Source organism: Nothoprocta perdicaria, unplaced genomic scaffold (genome assembly GCF_003342845.1).
Source record: "Nothoprocta perdicaria isolate Ctin4 unplaced genomic scaffold, notPer1 scaffold_331, whole genome shotgun sequence".
In the NCBI taxonomy this organism is placed as follows: domain Eukaryota; kingdom Metazoa; phylum Chordata; class Aves; order Tinamiformes; family Tinamidae; genus Nothoprocta; species Nothoprocta perdicaria.
Window position 1 is genome coordinate 230461 of NW_020455568.1, and position 21023 is coordinate 251483.

General features: G+C 54.3%; 1 protein-coding gene across 1 annotated transcript in view; it reads right to left on the minus strand.

The window, feature by feature from the left end:
* The window catches only part of STX8 (syntaxin 8), an 83424-nt gene that overhangs the window by 19424 nt on the left and 42977 nt on the right, over positions 1-21023 (minus strand). Inside the window, exon 6 of the mRNA XM_026043612.1 lies at positions 11052-11153. Coding sequence (XP_025899397.1) covers positions 11052-11153 — 102 coding nt within the window. The remainder of the gene's footprint in view (positions 1-11051; positions 11154-21023) is intronic.

Genomic DNA, 21023 nt, shown 5'->3' on the forward strand with positions numbered 1-21023 from the left:
ATTAAGCACTCTCATCTCAGGAAATTGGAACATTACTGCTTGTAACACTGTGTTCCCCTTAAAAGAGTGCCATAAAAGGCTCAGCATGAATCATGCGGCACAGCTAGTATATTTGCAGAAACCCTAAACATAGGATTTTCTGACTTTTGAGTCTCTAATTCTATAGCAAGGTGGGAAATTAATATTTTTGCTTTTTCTTTATATGCCAAAAACCATGTTCTGCTTCTTTTGCCGGAATGAGTCACGCCGGCTCTGACAAGGTGCCTTCCCAAACTTTCCAGCGGTACCGAGCTGGTACAAGCGCGGCCTCGCTGCCTCGCACTGAAGAGCGAAATGCGAAACATCGTCTGCTGGGGTCCCTGTCCAGACATGACAAACACTGCAGCAGTAAAACAAAACAGAAAACACCCCCCTCARCCCTGCCGGGGCGGAAGATCTTGCAGCATGAAAGGAAAGCACTAAGCTCAAGGAGAAGCAATAAAGGCAGGAATCTCTCTGGTTCAGGAGGGTTTATTCCTTCCAGATTCCCTCAGCCTGGGGCTCTWGCTGCTTGGGCAGCGTTTATGCAGACGTGCGCGTGAAAGCACCGTGCTGAGGTGCAGCCCTTGCAGCACGGGAGCCTACAYGATACCCGTGCTGTGCTCAGGAGGGACCGGAGGACACTTAGCATGAAAAATACCTGTATAAACCACAGACCCCTCCTCCTCAGCCTAGGCTGGAGTCCAGGTGACGGGCAAGATAAAGCAGTTACTGCCGGCACGTCGAGCAGCCTGTTATATTATGGATTTTGCATCTGAACTGCATCCCCAGCAGCACAACTGCTCGGCACTTCGCAGCAGGGCTRAGGAATTAGAACAGGGCTACAGCAGTTACTGATACGTGAACATTATGGCCGCTCTGCTCCGCCTAATAAACTACCCTCAAATTACAGCTGGCAAATCCTCGTCTCCCTGCGGCGGCCAAGCCTCGACAGCCTTTGCTGGGTGCTCTCCAACTCCTGCTAAAAGTTCCTTGGTCTCCACATCCATCACAAACTACCGCCTGGGCTCCTACGTCTTCGGGCAGCCCAGTCGTTCTCTCTCCCTCTCATCCTGAACTGCTGCTGAGGTTTCTCCTGTGCTAAGGGTGCAGTCTCGTAACGAAGCAGCAGAGCAACGTGACGAAGGCGCCGCGTTTCAGGCTGGACACAGAGCCACGAGGCTCCTCCAGACGCAGCACAAAGGCCACCCGCAGGCACCGCGGTCACCAGGCTGTACCGCAGGCCGCTCCACAGCCTGGGAGCCTCTGCCTGCAGTGCCTCTGTCCCCAACCATCCACCAGGCTGGAAGACACGACAGAAGCAGAACATCACTAATCACTTGCTAAGCCCCACAAAAGACGATAAATCATAAAACACTTGATTTTTGTTCTGCATTTGCTGCTCCAGGCGCGCACATTTTGCTCCTCATTTTTGAGCCTTAATAATGGGATGAATAGTGAAGGTCAAGTCCACGGGCCTTGATTTGATGCCACCAGGCTCACTGCTTGTAATAGCGTCTCCTCTCTGACTGCGAGCTGCGAGCAGACCAAAGCCTCCAAAGCCACGGTCCCTTCTCAACCGAGAGCGGSAGAGAGGGCTCTGAAGGGCCCTGGCACTCGCTTCAGTCACCCCGGGCAAACCAGCGGAGACGTCGGCCACATCCCTCCGTGCCGTGGGCTCCAAAGCGAGCCCGTCAGACGGGGGTTGCGAGGCTGCGGACGGGCCGTGTTGCCAGGCCGATCCCCTGACGGGGAGCGCGGTGGTGGCASTGGGGACGCCGCAGAGCACGAGGGCGCCCGCCAGTGCCCAGGCCCCTCCGCGGCACAGACTGAGCTGCARGGCTTCTAAACCCAGCCCGTGTGAGAGGCCTCACAGCAGCCTCGCGGGATGGGACCTTCACGTGCTCCAAACGCGCCCGCCCAAGGAGAGGCCTTAACAGGCAGCGGCCGAGGGGCTCTGCCCCTCCTGCCAGGGAGGGACGACGGGRCCTCCAGCACAGCCTCCTCACCACATTTTAGTGGCGGCCTCGCCTAGGGAGGAGGGAACAAAGGGGCCCCTTGTGCGTCGGGAGCCCCGCGAGCTGCTCGGGCTGGTCCCCGAGCCACCCTGTGCCTGGAGAGCTCTCAGCCGGACTCATCTCATTACCATGTCCACGAGCAAGCCGAGAATACAGGAAACAACRTCTAAGCACAACGGCTGCCGTGGAAGGGCAGCAAAGGGAACACGGAGGAAGGTGCTCACACTCGCTCCCTGATCCAGCACGCTTCATTAGCTGCCTCTCCGGGAGCCCCGGCTTTATCTGCACTGAGCTGCCTCTCCGCACGTGCTCCGAAAGGCCGTGAAGCTGTCCTGCTGTCCCAGTGCCCTGCTCTGCGCGGCGGGACACGGGGCACAGCAGGGCCCCAGGAGGGGCAGCCGCCTCAGTCCGGCCCTCCCAACAGCTGCAGCTCGGCCAGGGACGGCGCTCGCGGGAGCCTCCCGGGACAGCCCGCGGCAGGAGGGCCCCGCGCCGCCGCGGGCGCCAGCGGCTCCCGCCGCGATGCCTCCCGTGCTCATTAGGGATGCCCGGCAACACCCGGCACACAAAGCGGCTGCACACAAAGTGCACGGCGCTCGGGGGGAGGAAGGCTGCAGAGAAGAGGATTTTTTCTTTTTTTTTTTTTTTGAGGGAGGGAGAAGAAAGCAAGCAGTGCGGAGGAATTCCTCATTCACCGGCCTGCAGAATACATTAATATCGTCTCGTGTTGGCAGAGCCGCTGGCGCTCGGGGGACCAACAATGCGAGCAGTGACTCTGAGTCTGGGATCTTCAAATAAACCACCCCCGCTGTCATGGCCACCGGGCAAGAGAATCACCGCGATATTAGCTGACCTTCAGCCCCTTGTTTCCCCAGACCTGACTGCGAGCCCTCTGTTTGCCTGTTACTAGGATTTCTTGGTGGAAAAATGTAAGCATTTCCTAGGCGATACAAGAGGCAGTTTATTAGGTAAATAAACCGAGCCCTAAGCAGAGGTTCGGCTTGGTAACGAGGAGGGAAGGGAGGGAGCAACCCCCCTGCGCCACCYCAACCACCGCGATGGAAGCTCCAAGGGAGCGGCCCGTGTGGCTTCAAGCAGGCGACTAAGGAGCAAGGGAAGGCGGCCGGGCCCAGCGGGCTCGGCAGCGAAGCCGCGTGCTTGGGAAATGCGAGGCTGCAAGGGCCACGGCAGGCACCATGTGCACGTCATCAGCGCGAGCATCCCCAAGCAGGGAGAGCCACGGCAGGCACCGCGGGTACCGCATCAGCGCGAGCATCCCAAAGCAGTGAGTGGGAAGTGCAGTGGAGCTGCCGACCACCCTGGGGCCAGCTCCTGCCCAGCCAGTTGCTGCACTATGAAATGAGATTTGATCTGTCAGCCGCACAATTGTCCCCAGGCACCGAGCAAAGGCATTTGGTGGGAGCAGCAGGTCCCACAAGCATTGCCCCACGTCCCTCRGAGTTCAGGGCAGTAAGCGGGCCACTTTAGGAGACCTGACACTAGGGCTGCTGCTCTCSTTGCCGAGGAGCAACACTCTGGTGCTCCTCTGTTTTTAACAGGASGTTAACTGTAGCGCAGCAGCTGCTCTGTGAGGCAGCCCACGTGGGAAGCAGTGCCGGGCAGCCCGCGCAGGATGCGGTGTCCATGGGATGCAGCCTCGCGCCTGCAGCTGCTGCCAATAAAGCACCGCCTGCCCCGGGGCTGCCCGCAGCTCCATGTGCCCGTGCCCTCCTGCCGCTGGGTTCCAGACCGCGCCGCAGGGTGCCACGTCGCGGGGTGGGAGCTGCCATGCACCTCTGCACCGACGGGGCAGTGCGGGTCAAAGCCGGGCGCCAACCCTGCTGCMGCCCCGCCAGCGCGTCCCATGCACACACGGCCCTGGGGCCACGCAACAGCTGCAGCACAGCAAAGCCCGCCCCAACTGTGGCAAGGAGCCAGCCTAAGGTGGCTGCAGGCTCCCACGGGCCCTGCCAGGGCCACCTGAAAGGCCACAGTCTCCAGAGTGGCAATGAGAGCACTATGGACGAGGCGGGCTGCACGCTGCCCGTGCTGCCTGCACGTACGCGGGGAGCGCTGCTCGGGGCGGGCAGCCCCGCTTCCCTCGCTGGACACCAACCCTGGCCTCGGCTTCACGTTCCTCTCAGGCGGGCAGCAAAGGGCCTTCGGGAGGCGGCACGCTGCTGGCCAGCTCACGTCCGCACGCCCACCCCAACCCACCGCGGCCAGCCCCGGACGGCCTCCTCATGCAGCTGCACCACGTTTCGTTAGCTCAGGGCCCTTCAGCAGAGGCCTCCCTGGATCCGCAGCAGGGAGGCAGGAGCCGGCGGGCGCCGCAGTGCGTGGCGCTCTCCCGCACAGCCGCCAGCGCCCTCCGCGCCGCCCGGCGCTCCCGCGTCCCAACCGCGCACCCGCCTTCCAGCGCAAAGGAAGGTGCCTCCCGCCTCGCTGCCTGCCAGCCGCCGCGGGGCCTCTCCCGGCCGAGCCCGCAGCCCCGCACAGAGCCGCCCAGCACCGCGCGCGGCCCCGCGGCGCCAACGCGCTCGGGCCCCGCACGGCTCCTCCCGCAGCCGCAGCTCGCCCAGACCGGCTCCCGTTCGCTTTCCCAGGACAAAAGCACCAAGCCCAGCTGTGCGACATGGCTTAATTAACGCTCGCTGGAAGCCTAACTTTGTCACTTGGGGGCTTCAAGAGGAACTCTGCATATGAAGATTTGAGTCTCACCTTAAAAACACTTTTTTTGTTTTTTTTTTCTTTCAACACCACAAACATTCCCAAACAGACATGAAAACTCATATCCCTAGAAAGAGACCAGATATTTTAGCACAGCTGCAATAATTATACCAAAGCCTTGCATTTTTGTAAAATAAAGACTTGAGACCACAGCCCTCATTGATTTATACAGCCAGTTTTTGGTAGGATCAGCATCCTTTGGGTATCTCAGAAAGCCCTGAAGCAACAAATTGGTTCTCCCCTGACCACATCCTCTGGGTACAGCCGTGCCCCACAGCCCCGTCCCGCGGCGCCCGGGGCCAACGCGACCGGCTTGCAGACGCTGGCGCTCTGCTTGCAACAGCCACGGGCCCACGACAGCATCTCCAGCTCACAGAGATTCAGCAACAAGCAATAAGAGASACCAAAGGAGGCTTGAAACGACTCGCTTTGCAGAATTACAAGAGGCTTCAAGACTTTGCTGTTTCCTCTGTGCTGCGGAACCAAAACTTCAGGCAGAATTTCAAAGTCATAAGAACTATTGCAAATGGTTAACCCAGAAATTTCCCCCTAATTTATTTTTAACGTGACATGAAATCCCCAGGCCAGAACCTCATTGTATTTCAACTCTGACAATCGGGTAGAGTAATTATTTTGTCACCGAGATTGCTATGAAAGAGAAGGCAGAAGGAGGCAAGTTCCAGCCGCTTTGGTACTGTACAAATTAACACATTTCAGCACCATTTTCAGAAATATAACTTAATGATTTAATTCTGCTACGCGTATCCTTGGAAACCACGCTGTAAGCAGTCGCCCTTGGATATTTCACACAACCCCAGTTTTCTCCCCCGAAATCCTCCAGCACAACGAACTGCCCGGCGGTTGGGCGCGAAGGGCAGCCCGGGGCTCGGGTTCCCTCCAGCCTGGCACAGTCCTGGCACACGGGTCGGCAGCAGCAGGCAGGAGCAGGCACTGAAGCCGTTCGGTCTGTTTGAACAGCTGCATATGCAAATGTAATTAAGTAGGTGTCTCCTGCCTTCGCCGCCGCCCTCCGCGCGCCCCTGCTCTCTCTGCTGTATTATGTCCCTGCTCTTCCTTTATGCTCTCTCCTAATGGGGGAAGGAGCGTTCTGACCAGTTGCCATTTCATAGCTTTCCAGTTGAGCCTCTGCCTCATTTAAGTCACCAACGAGTCTCCAAAACACTTCAGCTCCCTCTATCATCAGTTTAGGTGTCTTAAAACGCAGGGCTGAGCTACCAAAAGCAGCCTACTTTGCAGCCTCAGGCTTTGTACGCTTGCTGCACCGCCTTCGATGAGGCACTTCACACCTTTCTTCTCACCAAGAGAGTCAGGGAAATCCTTCTGGAAGCCCCTCAGCCAGAAAGAAGAGCAGGGGAGAAGAGAGAAGACGGGTGCAGAGYACCCAGTCCCTGCACGCAGTGAACGTGGGGCTGGCTGCAAGGCAGGTCACAGCGGTTGTGCAGGGTCCGACCGTCACCGCTGACGCTGCGGTCAGCGCAGCGGGAGGCCGAAGCACAGCCAGCTCCTTGCGTGTCTGACCGTGAAGGGGGCACGAGGTGGGGCGCGTGTGCCARGCGCAGCCGCAGCCGGCCAGGCCGTGGCGGCCCGCACGGGACCAGAGCAGCATCGTTATCGCAGAGCCGGGCCAGGGAAGAGCCACCCGAGCAAYGAGCGGGCTGCGCAGCTCCAACGGGGTGAAAGGCTCTAGGGCAAGGTGGGCAAAAAAGAATAATTAGAACGTGAGACTGAATAATAAACAAGGTGGAAAGTGGGGGATTAGTGGAGGAAATATCCTATCAAACCAAGCGTGCCAGGTGGGCCTCCTACGATAATGAATTTTCTAGACAAAGAAATGTAATAGATCCCATCCATGCAGGCTTCAGCAAAGCATTTGGTACACTGCCATGTGGGAAATTATTAAATGTAAAAGAGGGGGATTATCCAAACTGTAAGCTAGGAAACCAGTGAAAGAGGAAGTAGTGTTGAAAGAGCTATCGGGATAGATGGAGGTCACCGGTGGAGTTCCTTAAGGAACGGTCAGGAGACTGATCTTATTAAATATTTTTATTAATGATCTTGGCACAAAAAGCAAGTGTGCTGATGAAATTTGCTGATGACACAAACTTGGAAAGCCCAAGCAGCACAGAGGGAAGATGGGATAACACACAGGGAAAAACTATAAAGAGCAACTCCGACATCTAGCAGTGCTAAAGAAGAGGCCACGTTTTTGGGACAGACAATAGTTTTTCTGGGAGTTTAGAAGCAAATGAGAACATGAAAGCATGGGAAAGGCCCAAGCAAACAGCTGAACACAAGACTGGGGCACCAACACGCTGCGACTGCAGGGCGTATATCAAGATTCAGCGGCCAGAGAAGCTTGTGCCAGTGCCAAATACAGGGGTTTATCAGAGAACACAGATTATTTTAAGAGACTGAAATGTAAAGATACTTGTTCAGCATAAAAACAAACACTAAGGAGTTGAACAGAGTTGGGAGTGAACAGAGCGATCTCTTAAACACCCACATCTGAGGGCATAAAATACAAAAGGAGGAAAAGAACTGAGGGCACCAGAATGAGAACTTCAGGGGGAAAAAATGAAGCATCTCTGACAAGCTTGGCCCGGCAATAGGTTATAAATTGCAACGGGAGCAATGGTGTTGGGTGGGGAAAGCAAAAGCTTGTTTGGGGAAATTCATCTTGAAGCAATTCTGTAACTCGGGGGCCTCTTTGCATCTGGTACTGCGAAATAAGCACCGAGCTCACACCGCCGGCAACAGCCCTCACCTGGAAAGAGGCACAGAAAGCAACTGCGTGCTTTTAGATAGGTGTTTTATCAGACTGGTTATGATCGCTTAGGTCCAGAGTCCTTGATGGGCTGAATCCATTCCAGCTTCTCAGCAGGAGCAATTCTAGGCCAAACRCTTCAACTGCTAACGCGAGCTGTAGGAGGAGATGGCATTGAAAGGGCACGAGCGAGACAGAGGGGCCGAAGGGCGACGGAGGGAGCGTGGAGCGGTGGCACGGCCGGCACCGCCGGACCTGCGGGCACCGGGGGCACCGCTGCCATCYGGCTGCTTGCCCGCGAGCTCCTCGGCTGCTCCCTGGGCGCTCAGAGCCAACGCAGGCGAGGAAGATGGGGCAACGGGACGGGGAAGCAAGATGGACAAGGCAAGGACCCAGCCCAATCTTCTCCATTAGGAGACTACTGAAAGCTCCGGACYTGCCTTTCCAAAAGATGTTCCTCGGACACCACCAGGGGAGATACGTCCCTTGTCTGAAAGCCTGAGGTGCTTTGAGGATTCTCGGTGTCCAAGAGCACCCTGCACGCTCTCCCGCCACGGGGACCCTGACTGGTCCCCGAGCAGGGAAGGGCAGGCAAACCTACAGGGACTCCTTTATCTGCAGCTCCTCTGGGCTTCAATTAGCCGGCAAGGAGAGGGGAAGGGCAGCGCTGCCGGGCGCGCGACGCGACCGYGGAGCCGTCAGCTCCTCTGGGAGCTGGGACAGTCCCAGCCACCCGCTCCAGCCAGGTCTCAACACGACAAGCTGGGCATGAGGAAGGAAACACTCAGAGATGCCACACAGGGACTGCAGAGCAGGGCAGGACGTGCTCTGAACTCCTGAGCRCTGTCCCTGGGCTGCCCCTGCCCTCCCGCGGGTCCCAGGCACCAGAGCACTTAGGACACTAGCAACCCGCGAGGGCAGCAGAGACGAGCACAGCTTGTCCAGGAGATTCATTTTAGCTTCAGCCAAAGTTTCCTCTCACTGATAACAGCTCAACACAAACTCCTCTACTTAATTGCTTAGAATGGAAGAAACTGAAAGGAGGTGGGGGAAAAATCCAACCGGCCAAGAAGCCTCCCCTGCAGCAGTGCGGGCAGGTGACTCAGAACCAAGGCAGTTGTCAGAGTGGCGCCCAGCAGGAACATCGGGGTAAGTTTTCTGAGAATCACATCGCAGGAAAGGTTGATTTAATGTCACATTACACCAACTTCTCCACTGCACTAAAGAGAAAAAAAAAAAAAAGGATGGAGACTTGCTCATCTAAACACACAACGTACGTCAGAGGAACAAACCTGAGTAACTGCCATCCATAATTTATAAAGCAAATTAAATCCATGGCAAAAATAACTATAACTTAGAACAGAGCGATCGTAGAATCTGGCAGGAAAGGGCCYCAGCCTGCATGAATCATTCCCTGCTAGAGGAAACCTTATATAATCCAAGCTGCCTTGTTTTAAAACAAACTCGGCTTGCAGAAAACTCCGACCAGTTGGTCTGGCAAAGCCCTGCATTTGGTTCAGGTACCTTGGTGGCTTGCTAAGACAAAGCTTTTAAAAAAAAAAAAAAAAGTTAGTAGTAACTTTGTGGGCACCTAGGTCCTGCTTTCAGCATCTTCAGGAACCTTCAAGGGAAGGCAAAGGGAACCCGGGAGAGTTCCACCTGGCTCCCTGAGGAAGGCGAGTAGATTGCAATGCCATCTTGTGGAACCGGAGAAAATGAAAGACAGGAAAGAAGGGAGGGAATAAAAAAATCACTGGTGGTAGACACTCGCTTTGGTGCGGGACCTGCAGGGAGCTGCCTTCAGTTGAACTTGCCTCAGCATCAGCACAGCTGTTGATGCACTACTTATGCAGTTCTAAATGCAGTTCTTAAAAGGACGATCTGGGGAGTTAAGTTTCGAATGAATTCTAATTTCTAATTAGAATTATATATTCTAATTTCTAATTACTGATAAATTGCTAATGAGCAGTATTCTGCACAAAGCAAAACCTGAAACAAAGCAAGGCAAAGCAAGCCCCAAGGTACCCAAGCTGGGGGACAGGGTCGGACCCAGGCAGCGCCACGCCGGGCAGCACCGGGGCGGACAGGTCTGCCCTGCAGCCGCAGCCACCGGCGGGGCGCCCAGCACGGACTGATGCGGCATGAGAGCAAGACGTCGAGGCTCGGGGGCAAGACGTGCACGACGCTGGGCACAAGCTGGGGGCTGCCGCTGCGAGGCTCTTTGCTCAGGGCCTCCCCGTGCCGAGGCGGGAAACGCACACGGAAACGGAGGGAAGGCTCCCAAGGGCCAGGYTGTCCCAGCGCAATCATTTTTCAATTACATAAATCTCGCGTCAGTGCTAAGGAGCCAAGGCAGAAATCAGTCACGGGCTCTGCAGGCACGTCCTTAATTAGCTCCGTCACAGCAACGTGCAAAGCCGGAGACAAATGGCTCTGACAAGGCAACTTTACCCTCCAGGAGAGGCCGCGCATTTTCATCCGCTTCTATCAATCAAGGGCTTAGCTTTCAAAAAGACCTCGCGGATGGAGAACCCATCACACTCCCCAAACGCGCCGCTCGGAAAGGTCGAAGCGTCGCCGCTGGTCCCAGCGGGGCAGCCATGGCAGCAGGCATYGGGTCCTTCCCTGACGGAAGGGAAGCTACCCACAAACTCACAGCCCCCTTCTTCATATGGAAACACGAGCAAGTCGAGCCTCAGGCTCCTCTTAGATGAGCTGCAGAACCRAAATTCCTCTAACTTCTCCCCAAGAGACCACTTTTAAAGCGCCGAAATCCCTCTTGTAACACCTGGAGGCCGCTGGTTTGTCAGACTGAACCGTGATCGTTACAACTGGACGCACTGTTCCCACACAGTCTCACGGAGGCAACCTCCAAATTAATACCAAGTGGAGAGACTGCAGGTGGGCGGTAATCACCCCGTCCAAGGCAAAGCCATTTCGACCCACGRTATCCAATATCCTCCCGAGTTCCGGCTATCAAATCCCCAGCTCTTCACCCTACACGTGACACCCTGATTGTCTCAAGATGCATAACCTTGCTTTTCACATTATAAAAAAGGAGACTGGCTTAATTTCCTGGGTCTGCGTGTAACTTGAAGTGTCACCAGGAGGGATTTCACGTCTTGAGGCTCCAAACACCCTGTTGCCTGCCGGACACCGCTCCGAGCGCCGCCGGGACAGCAGCCCACTGCGAACACTGTGGGAAAGCTGGGATCTAATGAGGTTTCTTAACCCTAATGAACGTGGAACTGCCCTTGTTTCCTGCAGATCTCTAATTCTCATTCAAAATATTGTACAATGCTGCAGCCAGACCTTCACGAAGGTAACCACACCACCCAGGGCAAGCGTGGTAGATCACACCTGCAACATCAGCTAAAACCACTTGCGAGTTTGCAGCCTTCCTTAAAGAAGGGTTTCCTCTGGGAAGAGCCCAGCACACACGGCCTCCAAGCTCACAGGCATCTAGTAACAACAGGGTCTGCACTTTGGCTGCTTCCTACCGCAGGAGGTCGATTTCTTGTCCACCAGCTTCACGTGCCGTGTCTGGTTGCGGAGCTTGTCATCCGTGTTCTCCACCAGGCTGGTGAGGTCGTCGATGATCTCTGCGGAGAGAGAAACGCTGCGTTAGCCCCCAAGCCTCCAACTCTGCCTTCAGCGCAGTACTCCAGGGGAAATTGGTGTGCGTGTGTGTGTGTGTGTGTGTTTTTTTTATATTGAGAGAGTCTGGAACAGCAGCATCAGCCTAGGCAACCACAGCACTGAAGTGCTGGGCAACAGAAGCCACAAAACATCACAGTCCCGAAGCAGAGGCACAAGCGCCGCGCTGGGCATCACGCACGCCGCTCAGCTCCTCCCCGCACGCCACGTGCAGAAGATGCTACTTGTGAAGGCCAAGGACAAAACGCAGGTCAGAGCCCCGCAAAGGGAGGGTGTCTTCCAAGGTGCCCTGCGTAGCACACGACAGGAGCAGAACCAACGGGCCTTGCAGATTCCACCTCAGTGGAATACCCCAGAGGTCGTCGTGTGTACCCCAGGGGAGGTTGGAAGTCACTGAGATCCTCTGCTGCTCTGCCAGCGCCCGCGCTGCACGAGGGGCCTGTGACACAGGGGACCCCGATGACCTGCTGCCCCCGAGGCCAACTTCCCCWTGTTGGACCCATGTGGCACATGCAGGCAGCGCACCCCCGGAGCGAGGGGCCGCCGAGCAGGCAGCTGACGGGACGAGAAGGCAGCGCAACCGAGCAAAAACCGCGCAAAGAGCCCCAGCAGGTCGGTGTTTGCTCCGCARTGCCCGACCTTTTGTTAGAAACAACCAACCAACCACCTCAGCAGCAGTTGTGCATCTTGAGCAACAGGCATTTTGTAACAACACAAGGCTGCAACATGGGCCGAACCCGAGGAGGTGGAGGAATAAGTCCCGGAGAAGAAGGGGGGAAAGGGAAACAGCATCTTAATGGTAAATATGCAAAGTCTGGGCCAATTTCTAATTTAAATCTATCCATTCTTCCCAGCAAAGAAAGAGACTTTCCTAGAGGAAGCGTCAAGGAATTTAGGAAAAGCCCATTCCGTTTTGTTTGTTTTCAGGCAGAAGAACCACAAAGCGTTGTGGTTTCGTTTAGCATCTTGGGTTAAACACAGACCTTTCTCCCCTCATACAAATAAGCCAAACCCGAGCTGATGAGCCACGAGCGCGTCGCTGCACTCGCCGTCGACCAGCCCTCGGCGCGTTGCGGACTCGCCAGCAGAGCCACCCCGTGCCGCACAGCGAGGCCRCGCCACTGCTACTGCCATCAGTGCCCATCTTCAGCACCATCGCACAGCGGCTGAACGGGCTCCGCAAGCTTTACAGGGATGGGAATGGGAAGGGAAACGCATGAAGCAACTGGCTGGTCACTGGATCTCTGCAGTGCCTGCTTTGCTTTACCGTGCTGCATTTCAGGATTTGCTAAATCCTGAATTTTCTACACAAATGGTTGGAGGAAGACCATGTTTGTAGTGTCTCACAATGAAATATTTGCAGCATGACATGCACCAGGATCCCATTTTACTGCTACCGGACTCCGAAGTGCATCTACGTGCACATCTACATGCCTGGTCCTTTCCGGAAAGCTAAACATGATTACCAGTATGGAAAAATAGAACGTAAAAAATAGATTCCTGTTACATCTGTCTCTAYATACACACGCATACACACACTTTAATGAGCATATATCTTAATCACATCTGTCAATGGTCAAAAAACTACAGCAATCTACAAGGGGCACAAGCAGAAGACAGATGAGAAGAACTGGACAGAAGAGGAGCGCCAAACGCCAGGCGTTTCTCTGAGAGGAGCCCCCTCCATTGAAGGCGTCGCTGCCGCACGGATAGTCAGGAGCAGCGTCCCGTCTCTGGGGCCTCCGACGCCTCCTCCGTGAGGCYGGCCCTGCCCTCGCCGGCCACAGCGCAGGTGCCTGCAGCGGCTCCCGGCACCACACGCCCTCCCGGTGCCACGGGAACATCCCATGTACTGCCTGGCACATGGGTCTCGCACAAGGGGCAAGAAACAGCCCCGAGCACGGCGSAGGGCAGGCGTCGGAGCCGTGCGCCACCTCCGCAGGATCCCGCGCTTCCCCTCGCTTCCGCCTCCCGCCATCTCCGGGCGCTGCAATCCCGGCAAGCGCAGCAGGACACAGAGACACCAGGTGCCACCCGGCCAGCCCCACGTGCCTTTCCCACAACCCGGCTATGCCGTCGTTTCTCATGCACCTTCCCCTGGCTTTGGGAGCTCCGTCTCCCCTCTCAGCTCTGCCATCACAGTCTCTCTGCAGCTGCTCATTTTTCCAAGGCAAGTTTCTGCTGGAAAAATCATTTGATAGACAATAAAGCCCCATAAACTCAGAGTGCTTTTCAGGCCTAGATCTTCCATGTTCTGCTTCCTTTCCGGCAGCCCTGGAGGTCGAGGTGCAGCATTTCCACAGGCATGAAGCAAAGCACCGGGTTCCCTTCCGCAAGCGAAATTATCCGCTTTGACAAGAGGGGAGAAACCCCAGAGCTGCCGGGAGTGGAGCCCACTTGGCCGCCTCGTCCTGTCTCCCCTCCCTTTCCGCAGCCCTTCGAGCCGCACGGAGCTCCTGGGAACAAAGACTTCTTTTCCCATGAGGAAAACCAGCCCTTCTGCACCACAGCTCTGCTCCCCTACCTGACCGGGCACCCACCCCTGATTTGCTGTTTTATTTAAAATTCATTAAAAGCCCCATTGGGTTTCGGCAGTGCCACTTTTAAATCCCCTTCGGCACGTCTGAAAACCCAAGGGGAAACAGCCCCTGAATCACAGCACAGGCAAAYGAGAGTGACCTCTGGACTCAGAGCAGGAGAGCTCAGGGCTTGGTTTGGGTGGGTTTTTAGAACTCTCTGCGGGTCTAAATCTACAGATCCCACGACTGTGTCTATGGGTGAGCAACGCAGTGACCCAGTGCATCCCGCTGCGGAAGCCATGGAAGGCTGCAGTCGGCCTTAACAAAACCACGAGGAAATTTAGGGAATATTTTATGCTATGCAAAAAAATTACCATAGGAGTAGAATTTACTGGAGAGGCCAAGCAAGCTTCCCTTCCTGCCCTCCCTCCTCGAGGTCTCTGGTGCCTCAGGAGAGGAGCTAGATACCACAGAAATGAATCATATAGCGCATGCCAACCTCTATACACCCAAGCTCCGTAACTGCATGTTAATAAGAGAGCCAGCATTGTTCCAAACGCCAGTGGTATGAAGTGAGGATTGCAGCTAATGTGAGTCCCTCAGAAACCCCGAGAACCCGCAACGCGCCGGCGGGCGGAGCGGGAAGGCGCAGGAAGGGCCGAGCGCCCGCGCGGCCCCAGCTGTGCCCGCTCGGGCGCTGATCCGTGGGGCGGGTGGCACCGAGAGCGGTGCCGCCCGGCTCTCGGTGCTCAGGGCCTCGCCGGTGCCCGCGTGCCTCCGTGCTGCCTGCGACACCACTTGAGCTTGGCGCTGCAAGCGGTACCACGGCTCCCGCCCTCCTCTTCTGGATTCACCGGGTGACGTTTAGTCTCTTCTTGGGCAGAACCTCACGTATGTTTGGAAAGCCAAATACTAACTTATCCAAAGAACTAAACCCACTGCTCATCCTTGAATTGTATCGCGTTTCAGCTGCTTCTACGAACAAGGACTTGAAGAGGGTCAAGTTCAGAAGAGCTTTTCTGGCCTGCTCTTGGAAACACGTTTTGTGAGCTGTAACGCACAGGACAACCCCAGGGCTGCAGGGAGACAGTAAGAGATGTCACCCAGTGCTGCAGGGCAGCTGAGGTGGCGTTGCGTCACCGCGAGCACACTGGAGCGGGACATCTCTGCCTGTCATGCACAGCCCTCATTGCCAAAAGGACATCCGGAGCGGGGCACCTCCTCCCGCCACGCGCAGCCCCCCGAGCACACCCGGATCAGGGCACCTCGCCCTTCCCTGCGAGGCAGGAAYGAACCGCATGTTCTGCTACAAGGAGACTTTGCCGTCCTCTCCAAGCACCTACAACCCTAACATGCACAACCACCATTTCCACCAGGCCCATCCCTTCCCGCAGCACTGCACAAGACAGGAGAGCAGGGGTTTGTTCATSCTACCCACCGTATTTTCAGACTCAAATGCTGCTGGACCCCCAAGCAAAATGGAGCATTTCAGGCTCCTCCAGTTGGGTGTGAAGGCAGCAGATGGCCCCCGATATCCGACCACGCGTCCCAGGGATGCAGAGCCCTCCGAGGGCACGAGCTGCAGAAACGCTCAGCGGGTTATCGAGGACTATGAGCAACAGAGCTAAGAAAAAGAGCAGCACTGAACCCAGGAAACCCAGTTAGTAGCTAGAGCTGCTATTTTAAAAGCACACACGGAGAAGTTCTCCCTTTTCCAACCGCTTATTTGGAGTTATTCGAACAAAACCCATGGACATTAATTTTAGTTCTACTTAATTGAATAATTTCCCCAGGGAATAGTTCAGGGAGAGTTTYAGAGCAGCCTGTTTCCAAGAGCCATTACTAACTGGCATATACCACAGTGTCACTGTGCCAACCAAAACAGCGCGCTTTAATGTTCCTGGAACGCCCTTCAATCCAGATGTGTTGAGAACTCCCAGTGATATAAGGCAGGCAATAACTGTATTTGCACGATATAGTATTTGGAGTATCCTTTCTAGTTATATGGAAGGAGATAACAGTCCCCATGGCAGTCCCCATGGCTAGAAGTATTGAATGGAAAGCCAGGTCAATTTTTCCCCCTCCTTGATCCCAACATATTCTCCTTCCTTTATATTGGTCATGTATGAACAGACCAGCACTGTTAACCAGTTATAAAATGGATATTAATGAGGGGGAGGAGTGAAAATCATAAAGGGTTGACTCAGATTTATAGCATTCACCGAGGGAAGCATCGCCATATATCTATTAAGCTCTTGTTTGAGACAGTGGCAAAAACAAAGGGAGCCAAAAAACAACCCTGTGGTGCGATCTGATCCATTTATAAGAGTCTTGCATTTTTACTCAAATCATAAGAGTGAAGACTCCTGCTACACAAAAAGAAGAAATTTTTAGATCAGATGATCAAAACAACCAGTAAAATCTTCAAGGTCTAGACTTCATGGAGGTCACCATTCAATGGATTTTCCACATTCCTGAAAGCAAGGAAACACTGTGAAAAGATAAAACAACAGTGATAGATCCTGAATCWCCCTAGGATACCCCAACGCAGTAAAATCCTCCTCACGCTCATGTAACAAAGGGCTGCCAATCAACACATTTTTCCTGCGAGGACAGGAGAGGACAGGACAGCAGCTCATTCGGTCACGTTAGGGGTCTAGTTAGGGGGCACGTCGCTCCTGAACGCTCCATTTAGGAGTTCTTCACACTGGGCCTTCTTCCTGGCTGCCGCAGGCGAGGCCCTCGCCGCCTCCCCGTGCTGCCACCGCATGGGCAGCAACCGCCAACGGCTGCGGGGACTCTCCATCCACCCGCGTGCGGCTGCAGACCGCCGCGCGCTCATGTTCCCAGCCCTCTTCACAGACCTTCCAGAAAAAAAGCAATTCAAGTCATGCTCAGGGCAGCTGTTGGCCCGTTCAGATCCACGAGAGTTACCATTTCCACACCTGTTAAATTGCTGAGCGAGGAAGTAATAGGAGAAAATCCACGCACGGCAGCTTTAATAAATGCATCTTTGGCAGGTACCAGGCCTTAGTCCAAGTGGAAGAAAAAGTAAAACAGAAATCAAAGTCGCATTCACTTCGGCCAGAGCCGTCCCAGACATTGACGTTCCCCGCGTGACGCAGCCCCGTGTCACAGCCTCGCTGGGCCCGACCACGGGCTCGCTTGGGAGGTAATGTGCCACTCAAGAGATGCTGCCCATGAACTCGCCGCACACTTGGGTGCCACCAGAGAGGCCAACAATGCCACAGGGCAGATCGACCCTGCGGCGGGACAGAGCTGGCGACTTCAATTAACTCGAGCCGCGAGGGGCRGCAGTGGCCGTGTCGCCCTCGGAGCTGCCCCCTTCCTGGAGGAGGACGGTCCCCGTCCCTCGGCAGCTGCTGCCCAAGGTCTCAAGCATCTTCCAAGAAGCTCGTTTCTCCGAGGCTGCCCAGACACAGCCCGAGTGCCATTCCAGCCTGCCCTTACGGATGGGCGCCGCCTGTTCCCAGGGGAACAGGATGGCACCGCCAGGCCTCGCCGCGCTGCAAGGTAGACGGGGTTACCCCCTTGCGGCAGCAGCGCGCTTGGGGAGGGAGGCAGACCGKGCGGATGGAACAGCACCTCCAAGGCTTTAAATCACACACGAGCCCAAGCCATTCAAACCCTGGAATTCCTGAGATGTCGAACAGGCTGTGCAGGATGTAAAAAGCTATTCCTACCCAAATTAAAGAAAATCCGATCCAAAAAGCAAGGCTGAAACATCCCCGAAGTGTTAACCATAAGGCTGTTTCCAACCAACTAGAATGTCCCACGTTTTTTGCATTAAAAAGGCTTAAAAGTTAGTGAAACACTTCATCGCTGCCACGGTCCCAAGAAATGAGAGTTCTTGAGCAACGGCAGATGAAGCACACTCACCTCAGAAACAGATTAAGAAACGCTGGAAAAAATGACCCGCGCTGTTCTACATGGCGAGGAACACCAAAAATGCRTTATCCAGACTGCAGGTCAAGGAGCGAGGAGGGCGCGAGGCACCGCTGCGATGCTGGCCCTGGCACCGGGGTTTGCGCGGAGCCTTCCCCTCCCTCCAGCTTTGCTCTCTGTGGGCCGCGCCGCGCTGCGGCGGGCGGCCTGCACGYGCCTCAGCGGCTGCAGGTGACACGAACAGGGCGGCCGCGTCACCCCCGCCGGCCAGGCCTCCTCTCGCACAGGGCAGTGGGCAGGGCGCTCAGCACTGTTCATCTCACACCACCGCGACCAGAGACACCCGCAGTTGGGTTCTCATTCCTTTTCAGCCCTTRCGAGGCAATGTCGATGCTTCATGGTGTCTTATGTAAGCAAAGAGCAGGGCAGGAGTCACAGCTACACCCAGTCACCTCTAAAAGCACCCAGGGCCAAAAGGAAGACACTGGGATCTGCTGTGGCAGACGCCTTCCACAAGACAGCTGCACTTCACAGCTTTGAGGTGCATCCTTCCCAAGGCCAGACGCCTCTAGACTTGGGTTCCTCCTCTTAATGTGTGGATCCCTCATTAATGATCTCTGCAGAAGCCCGAGATGATGAGAACTTCCGTTTCAAAAACGCATTGACAAAATCCTGTCCCCAAGCCAACTGTACCCCCGGGAGGGCTTTCAATGACTCATATAGGGCTAGAGTTACACACAACCTTCCTRAAGGTCTAAATACCTAACCCCTAAGGAAAGATGCACCTCAGTACTCCAAAGGTGAAGTGATGAAAAGATCCWACAGTGCCCACATGCTGGGAATACCCCAGAGGAGACAGTCAGGCTAGGTGGAGAGGCATTCTTCACACGTCTGTCCCAAGCACACCACAGGAGCTCAGCAAGACCAGGCACACACTCAGAGAGCCAACCCCCTGCTCACTSATCTACTCATCTATTATTTCTACTAGTCAACACAAGCTGCCAGTCAGCTCTGCTACAGATCTCCAAAGCTGAGCCTCTTCTAAAACAACTTGGGCTCTCCCAAGCATAAAGTTGTTCAAAGTATTGAGGAAAGAGGGAAATAGAGAACCACAGATTAGGCAGCTGTGAAGTCTGCAAAACACAACTGCCCTTTCAACAGACATTTGGGTTGGTAAGGAGCCAACGGAGCATCACGGTAGTCACCAGAAGTGCATCTTGCTGCAGACAGCTGTGTGGCATTACCCTCTGGGACTGCATACAAGGAGGAAAGCCACTTTAGAACTGGTCTGACAATCATGAGAGGAACCAGAAAACTTGCTTCACAGCCGCACTATTGAAAGCAGCTGATAAAGCTAAGGTCAAGCTAGGCACCTGGGATTAATCTCCAGCTGACATAGCTCATCGAGCTCTACTGCAGTCGATGCTAGATTGACTAAATTATCTAGAAGAATACATCATGGAACAACATTTTCAGTGCTAAGCAGATACCAGAAATCAGACGGACTGCAGCGGAAGGAGTCCTCCGCTAGCGCCAACATTATTTACATGGTACCTTCTCACTTTCTCACAAGCAGACCAATAGTGAAGAAAAACATGTCTTGAGTAGATGGCTCAGAAATGCTCCACTCCAAATCTGCAGCCAGGGAAAGTGTTCAGATTAGTCAGAGAAGTGCTTAAAACAACAAAAAAGGGGGGAAGAAGAACTTCCACAGATAATACAACCTCAAGCCTGAGAATCTCCGTTAGCCTTAGCTAATGATTTTCTTTCTTCCCACTTCCTTCCCCCAACAGTTGTGCCAATTTTCCACATGCCCTCCCAAGGATTTTCTGCAGATGTGGCTGAGCACTCACTGTTTAGCATGGCTCGGTGCCCACGGATTTCTGCAGAGCRGGGAAAGGCTCTTATACAGAGGGAGCTCTTATACAGTTGCTCTGCTCCTATACAATTTTCTCCCTTTTACAGAGTCCATTCGCTGCAAAGACCACAAGTGATTAATTGTCGCAAGCTGCACAAAGCCTGYGGTTTAGTAACGCGGAATAACACATCTATAAGACACTTCAGAAGACCGTGGCGAAATACTGATCTTGATGCACAAGTTCTGAATTCCAGGGTGACAATCTCCAGCGCAGGAAGGAAACCTTAAGCCTCCACTTTATCAAGCTCAGTAAATACACAGTTTATCAAGCTGAGGAGATTATTAGTGCTCATGGTACATTTTGCGCCTGCTTGCAGGAGCTCACTGTGTGACCACTCTCAAATACACGAGAACAAGGCAGTTCAGTACTGCACCTTACTGCAGCAAGAGCTCGTATATCAAACATTTTCTGCAGCCAAACTACCCCGTCTTTCCCTCCCCCACCAGAGCTAAAGAATGTGAACACACACACAGGGAAAAAATAACTCCAGGTTATATGTGCGCATATGCTTAAAGTCATTCCAATTCTTCAGCTTGTGACACCTCACTTAAAAATTGCACTGATACTGTAAGAGGAGCTACAAGTTATGAAAAATGTCATTTTTGGCCATTTGTTAAACCTATTCCTTAACATACTTGTGCTCATCTGCTCTTCTGCAACACAGTAGAAAGACAGGATCTTGTCAGAACAAACATCAACTGAATGTACAAAAATATATCGTGTCTATTTGCAGTCTCCCCACTCCACAGAGGCTTCCTAAGATTCACCTGAAGAGGCCACTGATTGGCTTATTGGAGACTCCAAATTAAAAAAAAAAAAATCCATCAAACTCTAATTAACAGTGGAGTTGTAAAGTAAGTAATACTGTGAAGCACTGCCATCTCTGTCACATAACATTTCTCAAGRCAACTTGACACGTTATTATAAGATCTACCCGTTCTAAGTTGCGAGGCCAGGAGCTCAATGTCGAAACACGCGTAGCATGGGCACCTCCTAATGCCTGATCCTTCCACAGACTGGGAGGAAGCYGTGTTTATTTTTCCTTGGAAAGGACAGCAAACACGGCAGCCTCGTTTCTGCAGCGGTGGAACCCCAAGGMCACGCGTGGGCAGGTGCGCTGCAGGAACCCACACCTAGGAGCGGATCCAGCCCCGGCTGAGGCCAGAGGGCCGTAACTCCATCGTGGCGAGGAGGAAACGGTCTCGTCGTCAGCGAGCGCTCGGCTGCCAGCCCGGCACCGCCTGCCCACGCGTTTCAGCCGCGGCACCATCACAGCCATTGCTCCACCTGCATGATCAGCTCAAAAATGCGGAACTTGATTATTTTACATCTTCAAAAAACATTCGATACCTGCAGCAACAGGTGGAAACATCAAAGTTTTGCCAAATTTCAGCAATGTGTTGTTTAAGTCTCCAGGTTTTAAAGTTTACCCTTGCTAGGTAACAGCACCATTTCAAGACCTCAAAGGTTA